The sequence below is a fragment of the Eptatretus burgeri genome, chromosome 5 (assembly GCF_056783735.1).
Source record: "Eptatretus burgeri isolate ZD-2024b chromosome 5, Ebu_testis_v1, whole genome shotgun sequence".
Taxonomy (NCBI): domain Eukaryota; kingdom Metazoa; phylum Chordata; class Myxini; order Myxiniformes; family Myxinidae; genus Eptatretus; species Eptatretus burgeri.
In genome coordinates, this window is record NC_140965.1 from 62,974,976 (window position 1) to 63,000,218 (window position 25,243).

The 25,243-nt window shown below is 43.5% G+C and overlaps 1 protein-coding gene across 3 annotated transcripts in view; it reads left to right on the forward strand.

The window, feature by feature from the left end:
• Positions 1-25,243, forward strand: part of LOC147026549 (uncharacterized) — a 135,592-nt gene that overhangs the window by 55,931 nt on the left and 54,418 nt on the right. Inside the window, exons 3-4 of one of the 3 annotated variants that reach the window (XM_085882044.1) lie at positions 3,387-3,472; positions 3,949-5,835. The exons of the other annotated variants lie outside the window; for them this stretch is intronic. Of the exons in view, the coding sequence (XP_085738170.1) occupies positions 3,387-3,429 (43 nt within the window). The 3' untranslated portion in view covers positions 3,430-3,472; positions 3,949-5,835. Of the gene's footprint in view, positions 1-3,386; positions 3,473-3,948; positions 5,836-25,243 lie in introns of those variants that run through there. 3 annotated transcript variants of the gene reach the window in all.

Sequence of the window (25,243 nt, forward strand, 5' to 3'; positions counted from 1 at the left end):
CTTGATCTTTAAATTTACTTTTATCTGTCAGTTCTCACCCCATTTTTTTTGCCATTGACGTCTACCTCAAAATCCATATCACTTTAAAATCTACATGCAGGCTTCGCCCATCTGCAGCCCCTGAGCTCATCCAATATATCATGCCTCGTACATAGAAGCATGCAGTGAGAGCAATCTTTTTACCAGCTCCACCTTGAAAACAAATCCCTCCAGCTGGAACCCACAATCGCTCTTCTTAAGTGGTCTGAAGTCAGTCTGTTATACTGTTCTTCAAAGAGCGAAGCTGAATACCAGGCTTACCTTCAGAGACCAGATTTGGCGGTTTTTTTTCAGTCTTTCTTCGTTCTCAATCCTCGTGGCACCTGGTGAAGACTCCTTTATGAGAATACTATTCTTCCTGGTCTTTGTTCGCCAAAGGTATTCTTCCTGGTGTTCCTGGAAGGTATCTCATTGGATACCGGCTTTTCACTAAGGCAGAGATTGACAATCAGCTTTGCTGAAACCACTGCGGCTCTCAATCCCAACCCCTACTCCATCTTTCCTTAATACATGCTACTTTTTACAGCATTGCTCTCTTGTACTCCACCACAGGCAGTTACCCTTTATTAACGCAGACTTGCCTCCGCTCCTTCGTCTGTCCCCCTTATTATTCTGTGGAACACCCTTTGTGTATCCATCCAATCATATTCTTCTAGTTATTTTGGATGGTGACTCCCCATAATGTCGTGGTGTTTCACGTCCACACTTGACATGTTTTACTTTCGCTGCTTTTTATTCTGTCTTTGCCTCTGTCACTCCCCTCCCCCCCCCCACTCCCCCTTCCGAAGTGTCCACCTGAAGCTTTCTTAACACTTCTTTTTTTCCATTTGTCTGCTTGTTCTCTCTGTTTGTCCCAACGTGTTCAATAAGCAATTTTCTCTCCATCCTTTGTCCACCAGTTTTCCTCTATCCCAGTGTTGTACACTGGCCTAATAGTCTGCTGATCAACCCTTCCATGAACCTCAGAATTGGCTAACTGTGAGTTGTAGTCTTGTTAGACCGTTTGTACATAGATTTTGAAGCTGATGAATGTTCAATAATGTTGAAGATTCCCTTTTCTCATTCACAGAAGTGAAGTGATGGATCAAATTGTGAAAGGAAAGGAAAAGAAACGCATTTATTTTCGTGGTATCATTATGAGAGACGACTGCAGCACAAATAATGGATGTAACGAGTGTTTGTAGCTAGGGGGCGTTCAACCTCTTTACGAGAACACTACGCAATCTCAAGACGCAGAAGAAAGCTCAACAGCGAATGCAGAAGTAAAGATATTTATTGCAATTGTGCTTACTTGGTTGAATGTATGACAGTTAGATAAAGAAATTGACAGTGGGAAGGGGTGGTGCAATCTTCTTATTCTTCTCCTTTAATGGCCACAATTACCATGTTCTTATGAGGTTGGCTGGGGGAAGCATGGCCCAAGTCTTTCACGAACCGGCTGGCCAGGCCTGCCGTTCGACTGAGGTTAGCGCAGGAATTTGTAATGGTGTTGACGATAACTCACCTACTCCTCACGGAAGACACAGATCTTTAACATCCACCCACTAATGCCAGCAGACGGGACAGCATGCAGCCCGTTTAACGTCCATCCGAGGGACGGCACACACATTGATGAATCGCCCTGCTTGCGAAACACGGGAATGACAGTTTATAGCGGGGTCGGGATTTAAACCCAGACTAAACAGCTTAGATACGAGTGTGCCGACCTGTAGACTATCCTCCCAATCCAGGGAGGGGTAGCAATGAACTAATGATGCTAGAAAACAGGTGATTGGATTTTTAGATTTGATTTTTTTTTTTAAGTTACGCACAATATGTGATGACTCGGTGGGTACCCCTCCAGAAAGAGGGCACTCCACCTTTATCTGAAGCTATACAGAGAAGCCTAATGGTCCAGATTATCGGTAGCACCTGCAAAAGTCCAGCTTGTGTGACTGAGCTCCAGATATATCAAAAACATTGCATATAATGCAAATAATAATATAATATGCTCGTCATTTGCATCTTGTTCTTCTCGGCATCACTGGCAATATCCGGAGCAGTCAAAAAGATCTTTCCTGAAATCACCAAAGATGATGACCCTTTAGGAGAAGTGTGCAAGCCATCATTTGAACAGAGACAACCAGTGATGGGTATTTTGGCAAACTTTAAGACAGGAATAAAAAATTTGGCAAGTGTACTGTTTGTTTTTCGTTTGGAAAAGCATCGTGGTATAACATCCACATTCAAGTGCAAGCAAAAATAGTAACTGGTTTCACATCCAATTTAAAATGACAGAGTTCTCTACGATGCAATCCTGTGGAGCTCCAGAATGACCGTTTTTGATCAGATCCTATCCTGCTAGGAACTTCACCTTGACTGAACATCTTCAAGGTGAGTGCACTCTCCTTTGAGCTGTCCTCTATTGGCCTTTCTAGTGAGCGATACAGGTATAATTTGGGAAATGAGGAAACGAAAGGTAATCCAAAAAAGCTAGTTGTAGTTGAAGCCTTGCTTGCTGGGCAGCTATCCCAGTTGGTGGTGCCTTCAATTTTGAATCGAGAATGGGTTGCTACCTGTTGGAATACATTGATTTTGTTATTGTGGAGTTGGTATTTACACTCATGGTGCATGCTTGATGTCAAATTTAACACGATGTGGCTTTCATCATTGTTTCTATCTTGGTCTTTCTTTGAACCGATTCGTACTATTTTTCATACTTGCCTTGTTTATAGCAATTGCACCTGGTCCCTACCTTACCGTACGTGTAAAAATCTTGCTTTTAATTTTCTTTATCAAAGTTATGATTGAAAAGAAAGTTTGTTGTTGCTGTTCTTTCGATAGTTCACTTATCCCAGCAAAACTTTTTACCTTTTTATTTTATTACTTGTTACGTTGTTTATTTTTCTGTTTCTGACTACGACTCTCTGACCCCTACTTTAATGGCTGCAAGTGTTCTCCGGAGGAACTTTAATGTCCACAGGAACACTGGACCAAAACAGTAGTTCTTTAAAAACATGTGCAATATATTTTTAATGCACCTTTCATTAGCAATGAGCAACATTTGATTGCAGAAGTTTTGTTTGGTGATGTGGAATCAGCCAGAGGTTCACTTGAGGAATAGCATCGGAAGGTAGGTTTCCTTACTGTTTCCTATAATGCAATCAGCTATCGTCCCGTCCCCCTTTCTCGACTATGCATGAACCTGAATCCCTTGGCTTAATGGTGGCTACATTCCCTTCCTCTACCTTCCACTTCCACTCTGAACAAGGTTGCTCACTGAAGTGAATAAGCCGAATGCACTTAATTTCATTGAGTGTTTAAAAGTGGGACAGATTCTCAATTAACCTTCTTAATTTGCTTTCTAGGCACCCGATTGATGGGAGGGCCGCCCTGTCTTGCTCGATTTAATGTCGGCCTCACCACTTGGCAACATGCCGTCTCTCCCCCTTCAGTAAGGCTTTTGTGAAAGAACTCCATTTGGTTTCATGGGAGAGGCTTTTCTTTTAATCCTCCACCTTCTTGAACATGCCTTAGCTCGTCATGCTTATTTCTAATTCGGTGCCTGACCCAGGTGCTAATACACTCATGCTCCACTTGCACGATATAGAGTGTGACTAGTTCGTTTTACAGGTGTTCTCATTGCCGTTATGCAGCAGCAGTTGTGTACCAATGCAAGAAACTCTGTGGTTCTTGCTCAAGAGTAGTTTTTCACTCTTCTAAACAAGACAGAAAGTGGGCTACTAGTTATCATTGGTAATCCATGATGTGAAAAAAAGCATTTCAAATGCTATTTGTTTTAATACAGTAATTGATCCTTTCGTTATTTATTTGTAGCTGCACCGCATCGAAAAGAGCCTCACATTAGCCTCGAAGCTGTCTATCGTGGGTTTGAATCTCGGCCCAGCTAAAAACTGTCATTTTTCACAGGCAGAGTGATTCATCAATCCCTTGGATGGATGTAAAACTGGACACCCCATCTGCCAGCATTAGTTGCTGGATGTTGAAGATCCCACAGTATCCTTCGCGAAGAGTAGGCAAGCTATCGCAGGCATCCTGAACAAATTCCGAATTCCGGTCCTAACCAGCAGAGGGCACTGCATCTGTGGCACAGCCACCTTCCCAGCCAATGATGGTACACCGCAGTCTTGTGATGCATATAAAAGAAGTAGGAAGAGTGTTGCCACTAAAATATAATTGAGCTCGCACTTTCACAAATCTTCAGCAACCTTTCTCTATGAATGGAGTTTTGGGTTCCCCACAAGTTTTGTTTTTGCTTTCTTCTCCAAAATTACACACACAATTCCTATGAAACTTGGCCACCACCTTCATAACCCGCGATGTACCAAAGATTGTTCACGGCGTTAAAAAAAAAAAATCCATAGGTGTTTACTTTCTTCAAATCTAAATTGCCTGTACAATTATCTCTCCACTGTTTGTCCGGTGCGGTCTCAATACAGGAGCTGCATCAACGTGTACATAGTCTTACCTCGAGATTACTGTTGAGCTATTTGTTGGCAGTGCATTGGTCGGTGACCATCATATGAGAATTTGTGGACATGAGTTTTGTGTCTGCATTCCCAGCATCATGAGCCATTGGTTACGTTGGGAATGTTCGATTTGTTTGCTGATGCTCCATTTTTTTTTTGTTTTGGACTATGATTGAATGACTTCCTCGAGGTTCTACAAGTGTGTTCTGTTGGCCTTTAATCAATGCCCGTGCATCTTGATGTTTGGCTTCAGTTGTTTGAGCATGAAAAATTCCGAATCATGCACGAGTTCGTTTGGGGACATTTTCTTCTGACCCTCGTGTGTGTATAACAAACAAACTGCAAACAAAGAATATTTTCCTTAACAACAAGTGGTCACGGAATACATTTTGCTATTTAATTTCAATATGGATCTCACAATACATTGATGTTTTGTTTTGATTGTTTAAAATTATTGTTTTAATGGTGGATTTTGACCTTCTTTTGAATTATTAAGTACGTACATAATGAACAACAAATTATTATTCAAATTAAATAATTTGAATAACAATGGATTTTTCTTTGGCAGTGAGCTTCATTTTGACTGGTTTATTAATTTTTCTTGTGCGTGCCGTAATGTTGACGATGGCATATTTTCTTTGTCTCTTGACTTGTGTATACCAACCTTATTTTGATGACCGAAATGTCTTTACACGGGCCCATTCTAATGAGATGTCCGAATTTGGCAAGGTGCGTGGGAAGTTGTGGAAGCACCCATAAGCACCCATTCCCATTCCCGTGTTCTTTCCCCATTTATTTTTTTTATGCACCAATCTTGTCCCTCTTTTTCTTTCTTTTTTTTTTACCCCAGTCCCACGCCCTCTGTCTTTTTATTTTTCCCTCTTCAACCCTTCATCTCTGGTCACCGCCTAGTTCCTCCCTCCCCACCCCATGGCCGAGCTGCTAAAACCAGCTTACTTTAGGGTGGAGCTGCCGTAGACCGTCACCCGAGAACTGTCAGGTTTCTCTAGTTATAACCATTTAGGCTTTATATAGCTAAGTTGCATTTCCTTACTCGTGTTTGATAGAGTCCTGCTGAGCGTTCCACTTGCACTTTGGACCAAACGCTATCACGTAGGGTTGGGAAATGAACTCTGTCGCTGATACACTGGCTTGTACGTGTTGATGCCACCATCACCATTTCAGCTGTTACCACTTATGCCATGAGCAAGTCATTTGGGTCGATCATTTTGAACACTAGAAGGTTATAGAGTACCTTCACTCTGGCTCTGCACTGGATTTCCCCAGTCACACTCCTGTTTCACTGAGTGGTGAACACCAGGATGGCAGCACACAGGGAGGAAGGAGGATTAGGTTCAACAGGACGACCTCCTTCTCTACTCCTTCCAGCCTGCCGCCCGTGCCTGAATGCGGCTCAAACGTCTCCTGTGCTTTGTGCTCCTTTGCTAGCCATGTTGTGGGAAGAGATGGTTGTGCCGCGGAACCCCCCATCTCCTGTTCGCTCACGACATGATACTTTGCTTGCCATCTTACTTTTCTTCCACAGGTATGCGAAGCAATTAGAAATTTCCTTTACCAAAGTCTGGATATTGAAGATACTTGAAGATCAGTTATCTACATTTTAATGCATAGGAAAGGGGAAGTATTGGAATGACAAGATGGACATATCAGTGTGAAATGGTGCAGCTTTCATACTTCCGGATGTACAGTGACATTTATTAAAATATTGTAGTTCAATAGTAAGTAGTTTTGCCTTTTTTTTTCTGCAGCAACGGTAAGTAATTTGGATGTTAATTCGCTTGCCATTATTAAAACGACAGAAATCAATAGGTTACTTAGAGCATGTCCCTGTTCGATGTTTGCATTTCACTGTACCTGCTTTGCACCTGAGAGAGCAAATAGGTGTTTTGTGGGGTTTTTTTGAGTCCTGATTAGGAAAGCGCCACTGATAGGAAAGTCAGGTGTAAAGCCCAAGGATGCTGCTGAAGCTATTCGGTTGTCGTGGTGTACGTGGGAGATTTCCCAGGATTTTTGACCTGTTCTTGAAAGCATGCAGCAATTTGAGCAGTCTAGCTTTTGGTTATAAAAAAGCTTGTCCTCGAGCCTGAGATACTATTGGGGGGGGGGGGTGAAAATCTATAGGTGGTGTTTTGCCAACAGCTCATTCTAATTTTTTGACGTTTGGATTAGTGGAGAGTTGTACATGCAAATTCGTTGTGTTGGTTTGGACTGCGGAGGAGCTTGTTCATCCTATCTCTGCAGGTTTGTTTTGTTTAAGTTTTTTTTTTCAATGGGGGACTTATGGTAATTCAGCCTTCCCCGATAGGATTGCTGTTGTAGGGTTTGCTTCTACAATTAGTGCCCCCAATTTTTAATGGTACTGAGCAGAGTTTATTCTACCCCAAGGAATACCAAACCACCTTTTCGGTTTTATTTATTTATTTATTTATTTATTTATTTATTTTTCTTCCTGTTTTTTTCTGCCAATTTCCGAGCTGTATCTGGGCTGCCTGGGACTTTCAGATTGAGATTTTGCATCAATAATGGGAATAAAAAGTATGTGGGGTTGACTTGTTTTTTTTTTTTTTAATCCTTGACCGAGTTTTTAGGTCATGACTTAATTATGGACATTGAAACATTTTTCACCATAACTCCACTAATGTTTGTCCAATCAGAACGACATTTGCCCTCTCTAGATAGCCTAGGCCCTAGAGTAAGGCACGTTTACGCGTCATACATCTGAGTTAAAGATCATGGTCCAAAAATTTCCAAGATGTCCACTTGGCCTTCCAAGATGTCCTTGCATCATAATAGTGCACCTGATATTTGATTTGTGTCGTTGGCCTATCTTTTCTCTGATTGTGACCTCAATTAACAAGAAACAAGTTTTTGATCATAACTTGAATAATGTTCCTTCGATTTTTCATGATGTTGGGTTTTATGGATAGATTGTAGATGGGGACACATTTTCTTAATTTACACTCTATCCCTAAATTTGAATGTCAAGGACATATTGTTGCGGGGCCAGGTATCAGTGGTGAGCATGACCGCTAGGGGGAGCAGTAGTCGGCTCCACCGAACACACTGGAATTTAGGTCGTGACTCTCGGATAAATCCGAAAGGCACGGGTCCCTTACTAGACCATGAATCGCCAATAATTAATTCGACCGCGTGGGGTAGGGTCATTTGCCAAACTTCAATATACCTAATTACCCACGCGGACAAAGCTACCGGGGAATTCACACCCTCGACGGACCTCGAGCAGAACGAGCTGTTACTGTGCCCGAACCGTGTGTAACCCCGAGCGGAGGTTACCGAGGCCTGTCGGTCCAAATGAACAATTTACTGCCTCGCTATTTCTCAACACACAGCGTGCTAAGCCAATGAAAGAAACACAGAAACGAGCTGGAACATTTAACAGATATTTATTGACAATAGGCAGGGAGACGCAGAGCAGAGTTATCCGAATAAGCAATGCAAATAATGTACAACAAAAAGCACTTAACAATTCTACTTATCAGACAGGCCCACACACAGACACACACACCCCCAAAATAAATGGTGGCCACGGCCTTTATTGATACCCCCAGCTCGGAGGGAAGGTGAGCTGGAGGTAAGATATCTGGCTTGGACCTTCCCGCTTCGTGCGGTTCCTGACGATCTGGCCCTCCTGGTGGGACTCGAACCCGCAACACGATGCTGCTCCAAGCACCAGGTACGGAGGGTAGCGTCGGGTGCTAGCACGCTCCTCCGGCTCGCAAGCAAACATTCACGATGAGAAGACTCTCTCAGCCGCAACCAACGAACCCTCCGACTCTCTCACTCCGTCGCCCCACACGATTATATCTTTGTCTTCACAGGTGGGAGGGATCCGTCTTGTCATTCCCCCATTGGAAAAGCGTGTTGGGCGATCTACTGGCCGTCCGAGATTGGTCGGGGGGAGGTGCTCATGTCTCTGCCCCTCAACCAGGAAGTCGAGCAGCAACATGTTGCCCGGGCTCCCATTGGCCGAGAGGCGGCAGACGTGCTCGCACCCTCCGATTGACTGAGAGGGGTGCCGTGCCCGTATTTGGAGCGAAATCCAAGACGCCGACGTCCAAAGAAACCCCGCCTGGCACATTGGACTCCGCCCACGTACGTTCCGACACGCATGCATGCAATGGCCGATGGTGAGGAAGCGAAGATGGGCGTGGTTGTTGTTGAAGTTGTAAAATACCTCGCTAAAAAATAACCCGTAGCACACATGTAATTCCCATTAGACAGAAGGGCATGGATTCTAACTGTAAACACATACTTATCGAAATAACTAAGCGTACGGACTGCTGTCTGTCTGTGTGCAATATGGCTGCCAGATTCGTAACAATATGGCGGTCCAAAAAGTATATGGCCTTCATTGGAACACGGGGCCAGGGGCAGGCTTGGGCGATTGCTTTGTGATCGCAGATATCTCGTTGAGCTTTCATTTTCTCCCGATAATGACGATAACTGATTTACAAGCTTCTAATGTATTTCATGAAACACTTGGACATTTGTATGTCTTAATATTTGTCACTTTTTACAAGGGTTGTTCATTGTTGACCTGGACTTTTTTATTTGCAGAACATTAGAAAAAAAAAAACCACAATAGTTCATTGCTGCAATTTTGTGCAATTTTATTGTTAGACAGGTAGTGATGTCACCACTGCATAAAGGGTTCTGGATAAAACCAAGATGGTGGCCATTGTAGTTACATGTGTTCCAGAACAGAGGTGTGTCATTCAGTTCCTTGTGAAGGAGAACATTATAGCTTTGGGTTTGATTTCCCACTATAAGAGGTTTTTTTGTTTTTTTTTCCAAGTGTAGTGTCTTTCACATCTTGTTTTCAAATGGTGCAGCAAGTTCAAAATTAACCATGTGCAGTATTGGTGAAGGATCTTGATCATTCTTACATTCAACCAACTGCCGTCATGCAAGCTAATGTTAAACTTGGTGAACAGCTAAATTTGGAGCATCGCCAGATTGCTATATGTGAGGATTACACGTCCGTTTTGGAAATGTGGATATGATCGTTCACTCTCACTGGAAGTTCAGTAAGGCTGGTGCAAAGTACCTACCAAAATACCAAACCTTTGATCAAAAGGCAATTTGTATGGCCATTGAAACAGAGCTTCTTGAATGCCATCAATCAGAGGAAGCTTATTTATCGAAGATTGTGCCATGTGATGTAACCCGAGTCCATCATTTCATGCCAGAGTACAAGCGAGTTGGCATGGAGTGATGATATTGTTACAGCTGTGGAAAATTCGCAATACACCAGAAAGGGTCCTTAGATCAGTTAGGACGCTAAGTTTATGTGCAGATAGGTCCCCACCGTTGTTTAAAGGGAATTTCTTCGTGTTCACCGGGCTGCGACTCTTTGAGAGAGTCGTTTTTCTTTATCTATCGTTATTTTGAGCCACCATTGCAACAAACCTCCACGCAAACAACAAACACCACCAACTATGCCGCAACGCCCACCACGCTCACACCACCCCCACAACATTCACCACCATCTTCGCCACTACGCCCGCTTACGAACGCCATCCTCCGCGGACCACGGTAAGACGGTTTCCGCGTCGGAAATCGTCCGAGAAGGATTGGCAGAACAAAAGCTCTTGTGAAGCCTGTGGGGTTTTTCCCACCTGTGTTCCCCGCGCTTGGTGTGAAGAAAAGGGGGCAGGGCAGCTCGCTGCCGATTGGTGGATGCACGGCGTGAGGCGGTCGGGGTGAGGGAACGCCCCTTTTCGGGAACCTTCTCGAAGGGAGGCGGAGCCGAAAACGGGGAGGAGCGAAGGGCGGAGCCCCGCGCTATATAAGGCGGACCGCACGCGGAGCTCACTCTCTCTCTTGGTGGGCGAGGTCAAGTCCTTTTTTGTCTGGGGCGTCAACATCATCCTCTCTGTCGGGGTCGTACTGGATCTCTTTGCCGTCGAGGTCGAGTTCTCTCTCCCTCCCTCTCGTCTTGGCATTGAGCGACCTGTCGGTGAAGGCGCGGGCCGGTGGCGAGTCCGGGCTACGCCTCGGAGACGCGGACGGGAGGCGCCGCAGGCGGTCTGTGGTGGACCTGCGCGGGCGGACGAGGTGAGTGCCGGAGAGGTTCACCAGCCGCAGAAGGGAGGTTTTCTTTTCTTTGGGCTTTTGTATGTGTGTTTGTGGCGCCAGTCCGTGAAGTAAACTTGTGTAAGTGCCTGTATATTTTATGCTATATTCGGTCGCAACGTCTTTTATTTCTTGCTGTACATATTGCATGACTGCCCTTGCTCGTTTGTGTTATATGTGTAATAAATGTGCTTGTGAAATGTTTCCTGTTCGTTGCGTCCTTCCCCTCTTTTGAAAGTGCCATCTTGAATCGTGGAATGATTGGTAGTGGGTTTTAAACACCCGATAAATAATCTGAACCGTCGAGGTCGGGGATAACAATGCTGGGTTATCCATGTAGCACGGAACGAACCGCTTAAGCGGTTCGTGTCCTAAGCCGACCTGCGGCGTGGTGCAACCCCTTGGTAGGTTACCCACGCGGGTTTTTAGGTATATCGACATTCGGCGATTCACCCTCTTTCGCGCGGGTAGAATGCGGACTGGGTTGTGGTGAGGTTAAACCCCCACCCGTGACTGGCTCCTGGCGGTAGTTCCAGGAGGGTCACGACTGAATTGTCCGTCCGGTGGGTGACGCGGCTGCCATTAGAGGTACGCAGCCAATCGCACGCCAGGCGGGCCAGAATTCGTAACAATATTATTGGTCCCCACCACCAAGAACATTTTTTTCAAGGTTCACATTGGCCAGAGAGCTTATGGCAACTGTTTTTGCACATTAATGGTTTAATTCGTATTGATTTTCTACAGATTAAAAGTACGGAGAAGTTGATGGAATATATTTGTGGAAAAAATCATCCATACAGAGAACTACATTGACTTGTTACACAATTCAGCAAGATAAGCAGCATGCAGACGATGACAAGATATTCCCTCTCAAGGCTCGACTTTAACACATGATAATGCTCACCCTCATATGGTAATTGTGATCCTGACTACTCCAGCAGAGAGGGATTTTTTTTTCTTTGTCGGAGCAAAGCTCATGAAAGAGTAAGATATTAGCATAAGGGTTGGGTAGTGCACGAGATAGGAAGCTTTAGGAAGTTCTGACTCATTCCCCAAAACAGCCCATTCTTGTTTCCCTGTGATTTTCATCACTTCACTCACAAAATATCTGGGTGACATTAAATTTATGAATTATGCAGATGTCGAAAAACATGTCCTGAAATTACTTTGTTCCACCCCAAATATTTCCTGGATATATAGATGGCATCAAAGTGCTACCGCATGTATGAGACGATTCATGTGTATTTGTTGCAAATATAGCAGGGGAATACCTGGAGAAAAAGAAAACTTTCATCAAAGCACCTTTCGATTCTGAACAAAAAGCTACACATCAGCGTTGATCTGCCCTCACGTGAAAGATAAAGGCATGAGGACACTAGTCTGTTGAACCAAAAACAAATTTGAGCCGATGCTTTTTGAGCTTGAGCCATATACAGTACGAGATGTAAGGCTTTGATTTGATGAAAGATCGAGACTCATGGAAGCGCAATCATGTAGTTTAGAGTCGGGGTAACATGGGAAAGCTTTTTCTAACCATTCAATGACTGACTGATATAGATGTTTTGTATTTTCTGGATGTGCTGGAAAGTAAAAATTTTGCGTGCTGATGGAACTCATTGTCACGATTTCAGAAAAAAAAAGTCATGAAACTGTCCGTAAATGTGCAGAAATGAAAATATCCGTAAACAAAAGTTGGTCATTGGAGCTTTGCTCCTGCTCAGAGGGTCGCATGACCAAAGACAATAGCACGTGATGTGTAAAAATACAGGTAAGAAGTGTGCAGTGCAAAGAAGTCGGAAACATTCATTGTTTATGGACGGTGTATTTTTTTATTTTTTGGCTTTCATCTCTTTATTATTGATATCTTCACTTAATTGATCTTATTATTAGTGCTCTATTGTAATGTCAACATGTCACTGATCTCGGGCAGTAATTCTTAACCTGGGGGAAATTTTATTCGAGGACATCACTGATGATAACAATCGGTGATTATTTCCATGGCAAAAATTGATATACAGTATTCAGCTGTGCATGCCCAGCTTTTCATTTTGCTTTAAACGGTGCTGGTGGTTTGTTGTGCTGATATCTTTATAAAGCTTATGTATTTATTATGTCTGCATGTAGGGTGCACCCCAGCATCTGCTTGCAGAATGCACACGTACACACACACACACACGTACACACACACACACACACACACACACACACACACACACACACACACACACACACACACACACACACACACACACACACACACACACACACACACACACGAAGATTGAGAATAAAATGAGTTTCTGTAACAGTTTTATAACTCACTATGAACGTCCTTCTGCCGCTACCCCCACATCGTGCCCCCCCCCCCCACTGTGTTCCATCAATATTTGACATCTCTGTTTTCATATTCCCAATCTCTCCATTCAGGTTACTTTGCAGCTATGCATTGTATGTTTAACCAAAACTTCTTTCACAGGATGTTTCTGATTCCTCTGTGTCTCTCCCTGGCTATTTGTTCTCTGTTACTCTTTGACACGCCACTTCCCCGCTCCGGAGGTGGTGGTGCTGTATATGTCAACAACTATATTACTCTTTGTCCCCTGCCAACACTAACCCTCCAAGCACTCTGAAATACTTCTGACCACATCGTATACCTCTCTGCAACCACCTAATGTTTGTTGGTGTGGTATACCGTCCACCCAATGATGATTACTCCATATACATCTCAATTTCCTCCAATATGGATCAACTCATAACCATCCATCCCAACTCTCTGCTCCTCATCTGAGGAATTTCAATTGTCATCATGCCAGCTGATTGTGAGCTCTGCAACAATCAGCCATGGTGTTGCAGCTGAGGCCTTCTGCGACTGTGAGAGTCTGATGTAATCTTGTAAAGTTACTAACCTGGATTTATACACCTGGGACGTCCTCCCTCCTTGTCTGAGTCATGACAAACTTGCCATCCAATCTTTCCTCTTCCTCTTCTGCTCCTCTTGGCTCTTCTGACCACTTTCTTGTCAAAGATCATACCTCTCTGGCTACTGTAAGGGAGCTACTTCAGTGGCACAGAATATGGCTGTTTGTAGAACCCAATTGGCAGGGATTGTCGTCTGCTCTCTCACAAAAGGATTAGGCTACCATTTCCACAGCACCTGATATTCATTCCACCGAGGAATACTTTCACAAAAGCTTCTCTCATGCCCATGTTCATCCCATCCCTCCTTTGGCTACATATCCTATCCATCCTTTTGGCCCTGGTAGAATGAATACTTCGAGAGGCGATTGCAGTCAAGCAGTTTGCTTATGAAGGGAAAATAAATGCAACGTGGTATAAGGTAAATGTTGTAAGATGTGGTCAGGTGAACTGCAAGGATTATTACATCGGGGAGACATAACAGTCCCTGAAAATGCAGACAAGCCAGCATTGAAGGCCAAGCCCCATGGAATATATTCCGGCTCATTGGTGTATTCTCATTTACAGACCGCTGACCATACCTTCAGCGCAAAAAAAAGTCGTAATATACAGAGAAAGCAGTGGTTCGAGAGCAGATTAAAGGAATCTGTTTGGGAAAGAGTGGAGGCACTGACGCTCAATAAGGAGGTCTCCATTTCTATTAATCCCATGCATGAGATTGGTTGTTTGAGGGTCCTCTTCTGTCAGGTGAGCAGCAAAGGTCACATGACACTGAACAGCACTCGTCACGTGCAATTCGCCACCGACAATCATCACGTGACACTCCCGCACAGCATAGAAGAAGCATGGCCAATCTAACTGAGGTCATTGCCAGCTGTGGCGATTGGGTAATCGGCACAACGTCGCATATTGAGCGAGTTTAATGCCAGTATTTTATTTAATCTCTTATTATCTATTTCCATGCTTTTCACTTGAACATCCACTGGAAGAAGTTCATTCACTTGAACCTTTAGGCCTCACTATCAGCCATGTCCTCTCCTCGGCCAAATACATAGCAAAGCTGGCCTCCAAAGCCAGCTGTAGACTGGATAACCTCTGTTGATCCAAGTCTTTCCTTGGAAAACCAGAGCTACTCGCAGTCTACAAGGCCTTTGTCCATAGCTCAATGGAGTACTGCTCTCCCCTATGGGCTGGTGTCCCAGAATCACATCCGTTTCTCCTGGATTATGTGGCATCGAATGCTCTCAAAATTCTTTGAATCCCTCGCAATCAGGCCAAAGCTTAAGGTCTTTTGCTTTCAAATCACAGGCATTTTGGCGGTGTCTTTATTTTTTTTCTTCATTTTTGCTCCCTCTGCTGTCTCAGTTCTCTAACTCCCCCACCCCCCACCCCCTGGTTAAACTTCCAAATCCAAGCTGACTGTGCACTTCAACTCCTTTGTTTCTTGGCTCTCCCCTCTATGGAATCGCCTTCCAGAGACCGTTCTTTCCCACTCTTCCCTCCAGGAGTTCAAGCTGGAGAAAAGAATGGGAAAATGCCATGCGACCTCATGTATTTGGGAAATACCTTATCCATTATCTTTATTACCCCCATTAACCATTCCTAACCAAACCCTCTTACTTGCTGGCTTCAGTGTTTTCTCCCTTCTTCTCTCTTCCTTTCTTGTTCATTCCCTTGCTGGTTGTGCCCAGTTGTTGCCCTGATACTCCAGTCAGTTCAGCCTTACTCTTCCATGAGCTTGCTCTTGGAGAAAAAGAAAAATAATAATAATATGGAACTCAGACATGAACTGTTTGGCCTGTCACACCTGTGCCCCTCACTCACTTTCTATGTGCTGTCAACTTATTTTCTGTGGTTATTCTCCGAATATAAATGTTTATTGTCAAGAAGAGCACTCCCAGTTTCCCCCACAATTATATGATGCACACATTCTTCCAATTGCCTCCTGGTTACACCCAAAATCCAGGGTGACTGTAAGCCTTCACCTCGTCTCTTTTATCCCTCATTTCTCCACCCTGTGGAACCACCTTCCAGAAGCTGTACTGTCCCACTCTTCCCTCCAAGACTTCAAACATGCATCACACTATGACCATCACATCTCATCCCTCATCCTTCCTCGTCTCTTTTTTTAAAATCTCAATTAATCCAACCTCATCGAACTCTCTTACTTTCAGGTTTCTCCTTCTCATCCTCATTACTCTCTCTCTCTCTCTCTCTCTCTCTCTCTCTCTCTCTCTCTCTCTCTCTCTCTCTCTCTCTCTCTCTCTCTCTCTCTCTCTCTCTCTCTCTCTCTCTCTCTCTCTCTCTCTCTCTCTCTCTCTCTCTCTCTCTCTCTCTCTCTCTCTCTCTCTCTCTCTCTCTCTCTCTCTCTCTCTCTCTCTCTCTCTCTCTCTCTCTCTCTCTCTCTCTCTCTCTCTCTCTCTCTCTCTCTCTCTCTCTCTCTCTCTCTCTCTCTCTCTCTCTCTCTCTCTCTCTCTCTCTCTCTCTCTCTCTCTCTCTCTCTCTCTCTTTCTTCTGTTTTCCTATTTGTGATTGCCCTTGTTTAGTGTGTCCAACTATTTCCTCACTACGACACTGTTAGTTCATTGCCTTTTTACCCTCCACCACGTTGCTTTTCTCTTAGATTTGATCTAAAAATATAAAATTACTCTTTAAAGTCAAAATACGCTGTAACTACTCACGTGTAGTCTTTTGATGTCGGTGAACCTTTCGGGTATTTATCGCTGGCTTTTCCACAAGATATCTTTGACTTAAATTAATCTGTCAAAGCAGAATTCTGACCATTAATTCCACGGATTGTTTGGCATTGTCCTAACTACTACGCTCTTGTAACCTTGTCGATTCAGTTAAGGGCCTGTTTGTTTGAAGCAATCAAAACGAAATACTGAACATTTTGAGAAATGTTATCTACATGGCCAAAGTTCTAACTCGGTTTATGATCACATTTACCTTTTATCCAAGTGTACTCGTTTTACTTGCCTGTTGGTTATTGCTGTCCACATTGTTGAAGCTCTTCTGTCTTCCTGGAGGCACTATTGTCTGAAAGTTTTTGAACGCCTTGATTACTGGAGCTTTACCTTGGTAAACATATAATGGCTGAAGATAAAAATCGGTTTCCCTCGTGTGATGAATCATGTTCAGGGTTGCCCTTGAACTTGTCTATGTTCTCCTTGGAAACAAGTGAAAAATCAATTCATAATTTTTTTTATTTTTCTTGAGAAGTCCATTTTGAAGCTAAAAAAATCATGTTTGTACTACAAATTTAGGGGCTGTTTGTTTGGTTATTCACCAAGCTTTTTGGTTTAAAATTTCTGTTGTTCATCATAGAAGGTTTACACTGTTTTCAGACTGAAATCAAAATTATTTTCAAAACCAAACTGCAATTTTTGTGTTGAAGTTCTTTTGCTCATCTTTTATTTGAAATGCATGGTCAGAGTTGCACCTTTTGTTGAAAGCTGTGCATGGCTGAAACTCCTCAATGACTTGCCTTTAAAATTGGCCACTGCACAAAGACAGCTTTGTCTGGCAAGAGAGTCGTCCGCTTTGCACTGAGCAGGCCTTGTTTGCAGCTTAAAGCGGAAGGTGAGCACAGTGGTGATGGGAAGCCACAAACTTGCTTTCTGCAACAAGTGCTTCAGTTAACTCAGCTTCATTTTGCATCCAGATATTTCACAAGCAATATGTCCTCAACCAAAGTCCTCATTAATCACTAAAAATGGGTGTCAACCTGACATGATCTTGTTCACGCAATGGTGAAATGAAATGAAGAGTATTGGTATGCCAGTAGAACAATGGTACCCTAATTTGGAAGAAGACACTAAACTATGGCTTGACAATATTTAGCTGAGCCTGAAGTTGCAGTCATACAACTTCTCTTTTCAGCATCATTCGCAATATGATGCATCTAAGGTATTGGCGAGCCCGATCACACCTTATTGCAATGCTACCCCAGAATTTTTGTTTATTAGCTCACCTGGAACTTAGTTCCAGGGAGCTTATGGGATGGTACGTCATCTGTCCATCCGTCGGTCCGTTCACAAATACTTGCAACTTCTTCTTTGAAAGTACACATATGATTTCGATGAAATTATACTACATATGCCAAAGTTTGTTCATGGCATTAACAAAATCGGGTCCTAAGGAGGTCTACGGGGGTTGCCCCCCTTAAATAGGTATTTGCTTTCTTCTCCAAAACGACACAATTCCGATGAAACTTGATTGCAACCTTCATCACCCATGATGTACCAAAGTTTGTGCATGGCATAAGAAAAATCAGGGTTTGGGGGGATGTAAGGGGGTGGGGTGTTGCCACCCAAAATATGTGTTTGCTTTGTTCTTCGAAACTACACACACACAATTTCGATGAAACTTGACCACAACCTTAATCACCCATGATGTACAAAAGTTTGTTCATGGCATAAAAAAAAAAATCCAGAGGTGTTTACTTTCCTCACCGTTACATATTTTGTGGGTCATCCATGCTTACCAGTGGTTCCCTGGTTATATTATCCAGACACTACCGGGTGAGCACCCAGGGGTATTGCCCCTATGTTTATATTGTAACAGTCACATGGTCTTCGAAGACCGTCACTCCCCAGCGGGTAGGGGTCAAAACGGTCCCCACGTCCGCCGGTTCATTTGGGCGTGAATCGGTGTTTCAGACACATTATTGCCTAACAAATTAATTAATGATAAATAAACCAACGTTCCCTTAGGACCGCAACGGCTTAAACAACCATGGTCTTATCTCATTCACTCAAGGCACATGCAACAGAGATAGAAGAAGAGACAGAGAGGAAAGGGAAATCTGCTCCACGCGTGATGCTCATGCACACACTGTGGGTCTTTCCTCCAGGTGCGCAGTGGATCAGTCTGTGGCTGGCCCTGCAGCACCTTTTGTGCCTGACCAACCATGATGTAAGCGCACCATGAACCATCGGAACAGCAGACGGGGGCGGATCCTTGAAGCAGGCAGGTACTGAGCTGCAGCAGGGACAGCAACCAACCACTCACAAGAAGAACCCAGAAGCAAGAGAGAGGCACGCAGGGTTTGCATGTTTTTATAATGCCCCACACAGCACATCGCAACCCCCTTCCCCACCCTTTGGCGTGTGCCCTTTGGTGGACGCAGCCTGTAAAATTGGCATAACGTGCCTACAACTTATGGCCAGCGTATGCGGAACGTGTGAGTCATACGCTGACGTACGTCGTAAAGTTTTGAGCATGTTAAAATTTGTCGGCAAGCTCGGCGTACTACGACGTATGCCAGCGTGCTCTTAACGTATACAAAACTTACCCATAACATGTTCGACGTGTGCCAGCGTTTTAGACAAATTTTTCATACGTCGGCATACGCTGGCTAAATCGTCAAGGTGTGACAGCGGCTTAAATGCTGCATTTGTCCCATGTTGGCAATGATGCTAGAAAATGTACTGTGGACATGATTAACTTATGAAAGCTCGCAAGTACTGTAGTTATTAATTCGGGGGTAATTACTTCTGAAGGTGGTTTTACCACTAATTGGGGCTTAACCTCTAGTTGGTGTGTAAGGAGGTGATGTGTTCACCCTTGTCTGTCTGTCTGTCTGTCTGGAAGCAAGATAATCTCAAGTTATGGACGGATTCGGACGAAATTTGGTGGACAGGTTGGGTGTGTGATGAGGACGAAATGATTCGATTTTGGTGAAGATCTGGATTCGGATACTAGAAAAAAAATTTAGATTCCACTGAGTGCTGTTCTCGTTGTAGTTACATTTAATTTGTGCTCCACATTATTCATCTGTCATCTCTAACCCTGACCAATCACTGTAAATGATGAGTAACATGTTTGTTGCCAGCAATTTACAAGTTCCGTGTTAGTTTACAATGTTAAGGCAATGAAAATGAAAACAACTTCTCTTCTGCTGCAAGAACAACAGCTCTGTGGCACAAATCAATGTTGGATGAATGTTGGTTGCTTGTTGATGTAAAAGAGTTGAAAGAAAATGGTTCACGTCAATGTTCAATGATTTTAATACCACTAAATAGGTACCAAAGCCTGGAATGGTGTCTGCTTGGTGCGGTGTTTTGGTGAGCCAGTCATCTTGAAAGCACTTATGCTGCAGTTTTTCAAGGCAGGGTTTCTGTCTAGAGCCAAGTTGTTAATCTTTATGTCATGGTGTGCCAAGCAGAGATGCATCCTGAATGCAAATCTCTCTTCTGAACACAAGGAGAGCATCACATTTTTACATATGACAGTATCATAATGAAGCATAGTGCCCCTTACTGTCTCCGAAAGGTGAGCGTGATTGGACTGTGTAAATACCCTGGATCAACATATGACCAAAGCTGTGGGTAGCACTCATTACTCATTGATTAGATGATGTACATGTTCCATTCAAACCTTATTGTGCATTCTTGGTTCTTAAAAATGGCAATGTTTTATTGGCACTGTCTCTGCCGTACAGACAACATCCTACATGACGAACGGGTATGCGACTCTACCTTGGCAGGTGTACTTGCTTTTTGCATTCTTCCTCTGGTGATGACCACATGTTAGCCATTATTGTCCACCTTGATTCAATGCTGTTTTGCTTGGTGTAGCTGTATGCTTTGATGATTCTATTAAAACCTGAGACATATAGTTTGCCAGAACCAACACGGGTTGAGACTCATGGAAGAGTCGAACAACAGGGGTCAACAGCCAAAGTGGGGTGGTTGGGAAATGGAGAGCAAGAAGTTATAGATACACGACATCACAAGGAGGAATTGTGGATGAACAATGGGAATTGTCTCAGCGGGTTTAGTAAAACTCACTTTAAAATGTAATTGTTGGTAATTGATGCAGGCTTGCTCTCAACATGTAACACTCATTAGCATAAGGGCTTCGATTAATTATGACAGTTGACTTCATAAGCCTTCAGTTATAAACTCAACTTCCTAAATTAAATGCTCATGGTTATAATTATCACATTTAATGCGAATTGGAAGTGACAGTAAAATGGAACATTTGTCACTGCTTCTCATAACTTTTAGGGCCGAATTTACAAAAGACGTTTAAAACTTAGATGATCACCCGTTCAAAGTTAATCACCAATCACTGAAGAGTGATTATCTAATGTGGATCAAAACTTAATGACAAGCGCTAAACAACAAAGGAACTTCTACATGCCAGCGAGGGCATGTTTCAGTGTGTTTAAAGCCTTGACGCAAGCATTGCAAGGATTATAATTGGTAGTTTACACGGGACTGAATATGGATGCGTTTAGGAGTGCTTGGGTGAGCTCAAGAGGAGGCAGAAGATGACAGGAATAGGGCAGTTTGCCGACGTGCATTGAGAATCTTCAAGGATAGATGCAATCCTCTGGAGAAGGATGACAATTGACAATATCAAATTTATTTCGAGTTACAGACTCTTAAAGGAATCATTTCATTGGCTGCTGAATCTAAAAATAACCTGGATCAACCTACGATGAGGAGCAATGCGCTGAATCACCTTCAACAATTAATATTATCCATGGCGCTGCCAGTGCTTTTGCCTTCATCGTCCTCCAGAGATCTCGGAGGTCCCTGGCAGAGGATGTTGGGTGCTCTGGGAAATGGGCCGCCATCCTTTTTGAAATATCTTCCCATGTGAACTGCTTTTTCTTATTTGTACCCGTGTCACTTCTATCTTGGATTGTTCCTTGGTGAACCTTGATTTTCTTCGATTAAACCCGTTCGTTGCTCAAATGAATAATTGTCCCCTCTTTTCTTTTACGACATGTTGCCATCATTGGAACACACAAACTAAAAATTGACGCAAGAAAGGCCAATTGCAGTCATTTCAGTGAATTGGTTGGGTAACCTCTTATGTGGCACACTGAACAAAATTAATTTTTAAAAGGCATTGAATCATAACTTAGGCGTGCACAGCCAATCGGCTGTTTATCTTCCTTTGTCAAATCACCGAACACAATCTAGGTGCTTTCCAAAAACTTCGCAACAATGCGTGTCCACTCTTACGAGAGCCAGAAAACAACATCTGTCCAACCACGTCTTTCAAACTTGTCTCCCGACTCTAAAATCTGGTGGTGCCTTGTTAAGTCCGTTTCTGGAGTATGCTCTCCTTCCATCCCTTCCCTCTCTTCAAATAGCACCACAGCCGACTCTGCTCGTGAGAAGGCTGAATTCCTCAATTCTGTGTTTGCTTCCAAATCTTGCTTTCCCAGCTGCTCGCTCTCGGTAGCCATTCTTCCCTATCGTACCTAACTTCTCTTGGACTCTGTCTTTTGTACCTAAGAAGGTGGAGAAGGTTCTTTTACCCCTTGTTTCTGACCAGAGAGCATCAGTTCACTTATCCTGAAACCCTGCTCTGCTGGTCTTGCACATCATCTCTCTGCCCTTTTCACCCTGTAATTTGCAATAGGTCTCTCTGGACATATCTCATGCTTTTGATAGTTTGGCACCCTGCTTTGCTCTCCAAACTGTCTGCCTATGGCATCCAAGGCCAACCCCACACATAGTTTACTCACTTCCTCCACTCTTGTAGCAAACGTGTGGCACTCGGTGGAATCCTTTCACCTCCTCTGACTGTCAAGGTTGCAGTGCCCCAAGACAGTGTTTGGGGCCCACTCCGATTCCTGATCTTCCTCAATGATCTCTCTGACTCTCAAGAAAATCATTTTTATCTAATTGCTCATGACTCCACCTTGTGCTGTGACATCCCTCTTCCTTCAGGCAGGGAGGCTGTGACCTCTTCCCTCTCATCAGATCTTGAAAAAAATCACAAGCTGATCAAACACTTGGAACAGGTCTTTCAATCCTGACAAATCTCACACTCTCACTATCTCTCTCAGAAAGGCAAATCCCCCCACCCCATCTACTTTCTTAACAATCCTCGAGTCATTCAAACTCCTGGGTCTCACTATCAGCCATGATCTCTCTTGGACAAACCACATTTAAATGTTGGCTTCCAAAGGTAGCTGCCGACTGGACATCCTCCACCGTACAAAGTCCTTCATTGGCACTCCTGAATGCCTATCCATCCACAAGGCCTTCATCCCCAGCTTGATGGAGTCCTGCTTTCTCCCTATGGGCTGTCCCCCATGCCTCACATCTCGCTCAGCTTGACGTGGTGGAAACCAAGGCCTTCAAGATCATTGGAATCTCCTGTGCTGAAACTGAGTCGAAAGACATCATTTCACCATCACAGACAGGTCAGCTCACCTCCACTCATTTGTTCCTCCTTTTTCCAGCCTGTGGAATCAACTTCCACATCCTCCTCAATCTCATTGTTCCCTCCAGGTCTTCACAACAGCTGTTCACCACCATCTCCGATCATCTCCAATCCAAAATCGTGATCTTTTTTTTTTTTTACTCTCATTAACCCCATCCAAATCCTCCTCATTTTCCAGTTTTTCTTCCTTGGAGTTTATTACCTCTGCCACCAGAGGTGAAGGAGGTCATGTTTTTAACCCTTTCTGTCTGTTTGTTTGTCTGTTTGTTTGTGTACAGGATATCTCAAAAAGTTGTGGACGGATCGGGATGAAATTTTGTGGACAGGTTGGGTGTGTGACAAGGATGAACTGATTCGATTTTGGTGAAGATCTGGATCTGACTACTAGAATTTTTAAGTGATTCTTCACCATTGAAAGAAAGGACCAAAAACAATATGTAGTTCGATACCTCAAAATGTTGTGAACGGATTCGGATGAAACTTGGTGTACTCGTTGGATATGTGACAAGGAAGAATTGTTTCAATTTTGGTGAAGATCCACATCCGGATCCGAATCTGATAATTTTTTTCAGTGATTCTTCACCATTGAGAGATCGGGCCTAAAACTATATGGAACACGATATCTCAAAAAGTTGTGGACGGATTCAGACGAAACTTGGTGGACAGGTTGGGTGTGTGGCAAGGAAGAATTGATTCGATTTTGGTGAAGATCTGAATCCGGATCTGGATATGATAATTATTTAATTATTAAAGTGATTCTTCACCATTGAGAGATGGGGCCAAAAACGACATAGTACTGTATAGCATGAAATTTCAAAAATGTATTGGGCCCGATGTGTTCTCGTGGATCAAGCATGACGTGGCGGAGGTATACGCTCTACCGAGTGTCCTAGTTTTCCATGCATTTGTGTTTTGCGTCATCTTTTTGTCTGTTCCGTCCTGATCCGTTCAGTGTGCTCGCTCTTCCATGATTAGCTGTGCGTGTACAATGATATTTACCTTCGCATTCTGCGAAAGGTTATGTTTTGGTCGGCGTGTATTTATTTATTTATTTATTTATTTATTTGTTTGTAATCTTGTGATTCGTATAACTCAAAAAGTGTTAAACCGAATTGCATGAAATTTGGTGGGATGATTGGTTATTAGCCAGGAAGCATTCGATTAGATTTTGGGATCGTTCGGGTCAAAGGTCAAGGTCAAGGTCACGAAAAGGTCAAAATCGTCTTTTTACGATAACACGGTCAATTTTTATTCAATTTGCATGCAACTAACGCCAAAATGTTCAGAATTCAACGCCTCATCTTGTGATATGCAATATGACACAATGACGCCCATACTCTTGTTACCTTCGCATTCTGCGAAAGGTTATGTTTTGGTCTGCGTGTATTTATTTATTTATTTATTTATTTATTTATTTGTAATCTTGTGATTCGTATAACTCAAAGAGTATTAAACCGAATTGCATGAAATTTGGTGGGATGATTGGTTATTAGCCAGGAAGCATTCGATTAGATTTTGGGATCGTTCGGGTCAAAGGTCAAGGTCAAGGTCACGAAAAGGTCAATCGTCTTTTTACGATAACACGGCCAATTTTTATTCAATTTGCATGCAACTAACGCCAAAATGTTCAGAATTCAACGCCTCATCTTGTGATATGCAATATGACACAATGACGCCCATACTCTTGTTACCGGTTAGGGGTCAAAGGTCAGGGGGGTCATGACCTTGAAAAATATGCGGTTTTCGGCATAACTCGGTCAATTCTTATTCGATTTGCATGAAACCAGCATCAAACGAGATTACCTTCTCTTGTTGAAACGTTGTATTCACCGAGCTTGCGAGTGAAGACTCGCCAAAATGACGTGAGTTGATTGTTGTTTAGTCCGTAGCCCCCGAAAGTCGGGTGGGGGGGTCATGACATTATAGATGTGTGGTTTGTGTCGTAAGACCATTCATATGAAACCAGTTCCCCACACTCATACCAAGAACAAAAAAAGTAGTGGCGGCGAAGGTATGCGCTCAATGAGTGCCCGTTATAGTTTTGCAGGCGTTGGTAAGACGCTCACGAAGCACCTTTTGTAAGTTTGCCTCCAAGTGCTCCTATTTTATAACCTGTTCATCCATTACCCTTTTTTATCTGGGTTGCCATTCACTCCCCCACCCCACCCCCATTTTTATCCTTCCTCTTGTTTTGTTGTCACGATTCACCCACACATTGCTTTCCCTGCCCAACCCACTCCCTCCTGCCCCCCAAATCCGTTCCCACCCTGTTGCGTGACTTGAATTTGAGAGCTTTAGCTGTTTTGCCATGGTTGAGACATTTCTGGGCAGGTTCCTCCAACATGCTGCTCACTCCCCTGGGGCGTTTGCTGTATTACTTGACCTATGACAAATATGACCCTCCCATCTGCTTTGTTGGTTGCTGGTTTGGGAAATCACCGCATTTTGTTGCTGTTTGGGATAGACTTTCTGTCATGGCATCAGCTAAAATCACAAGTGTTGGTTTG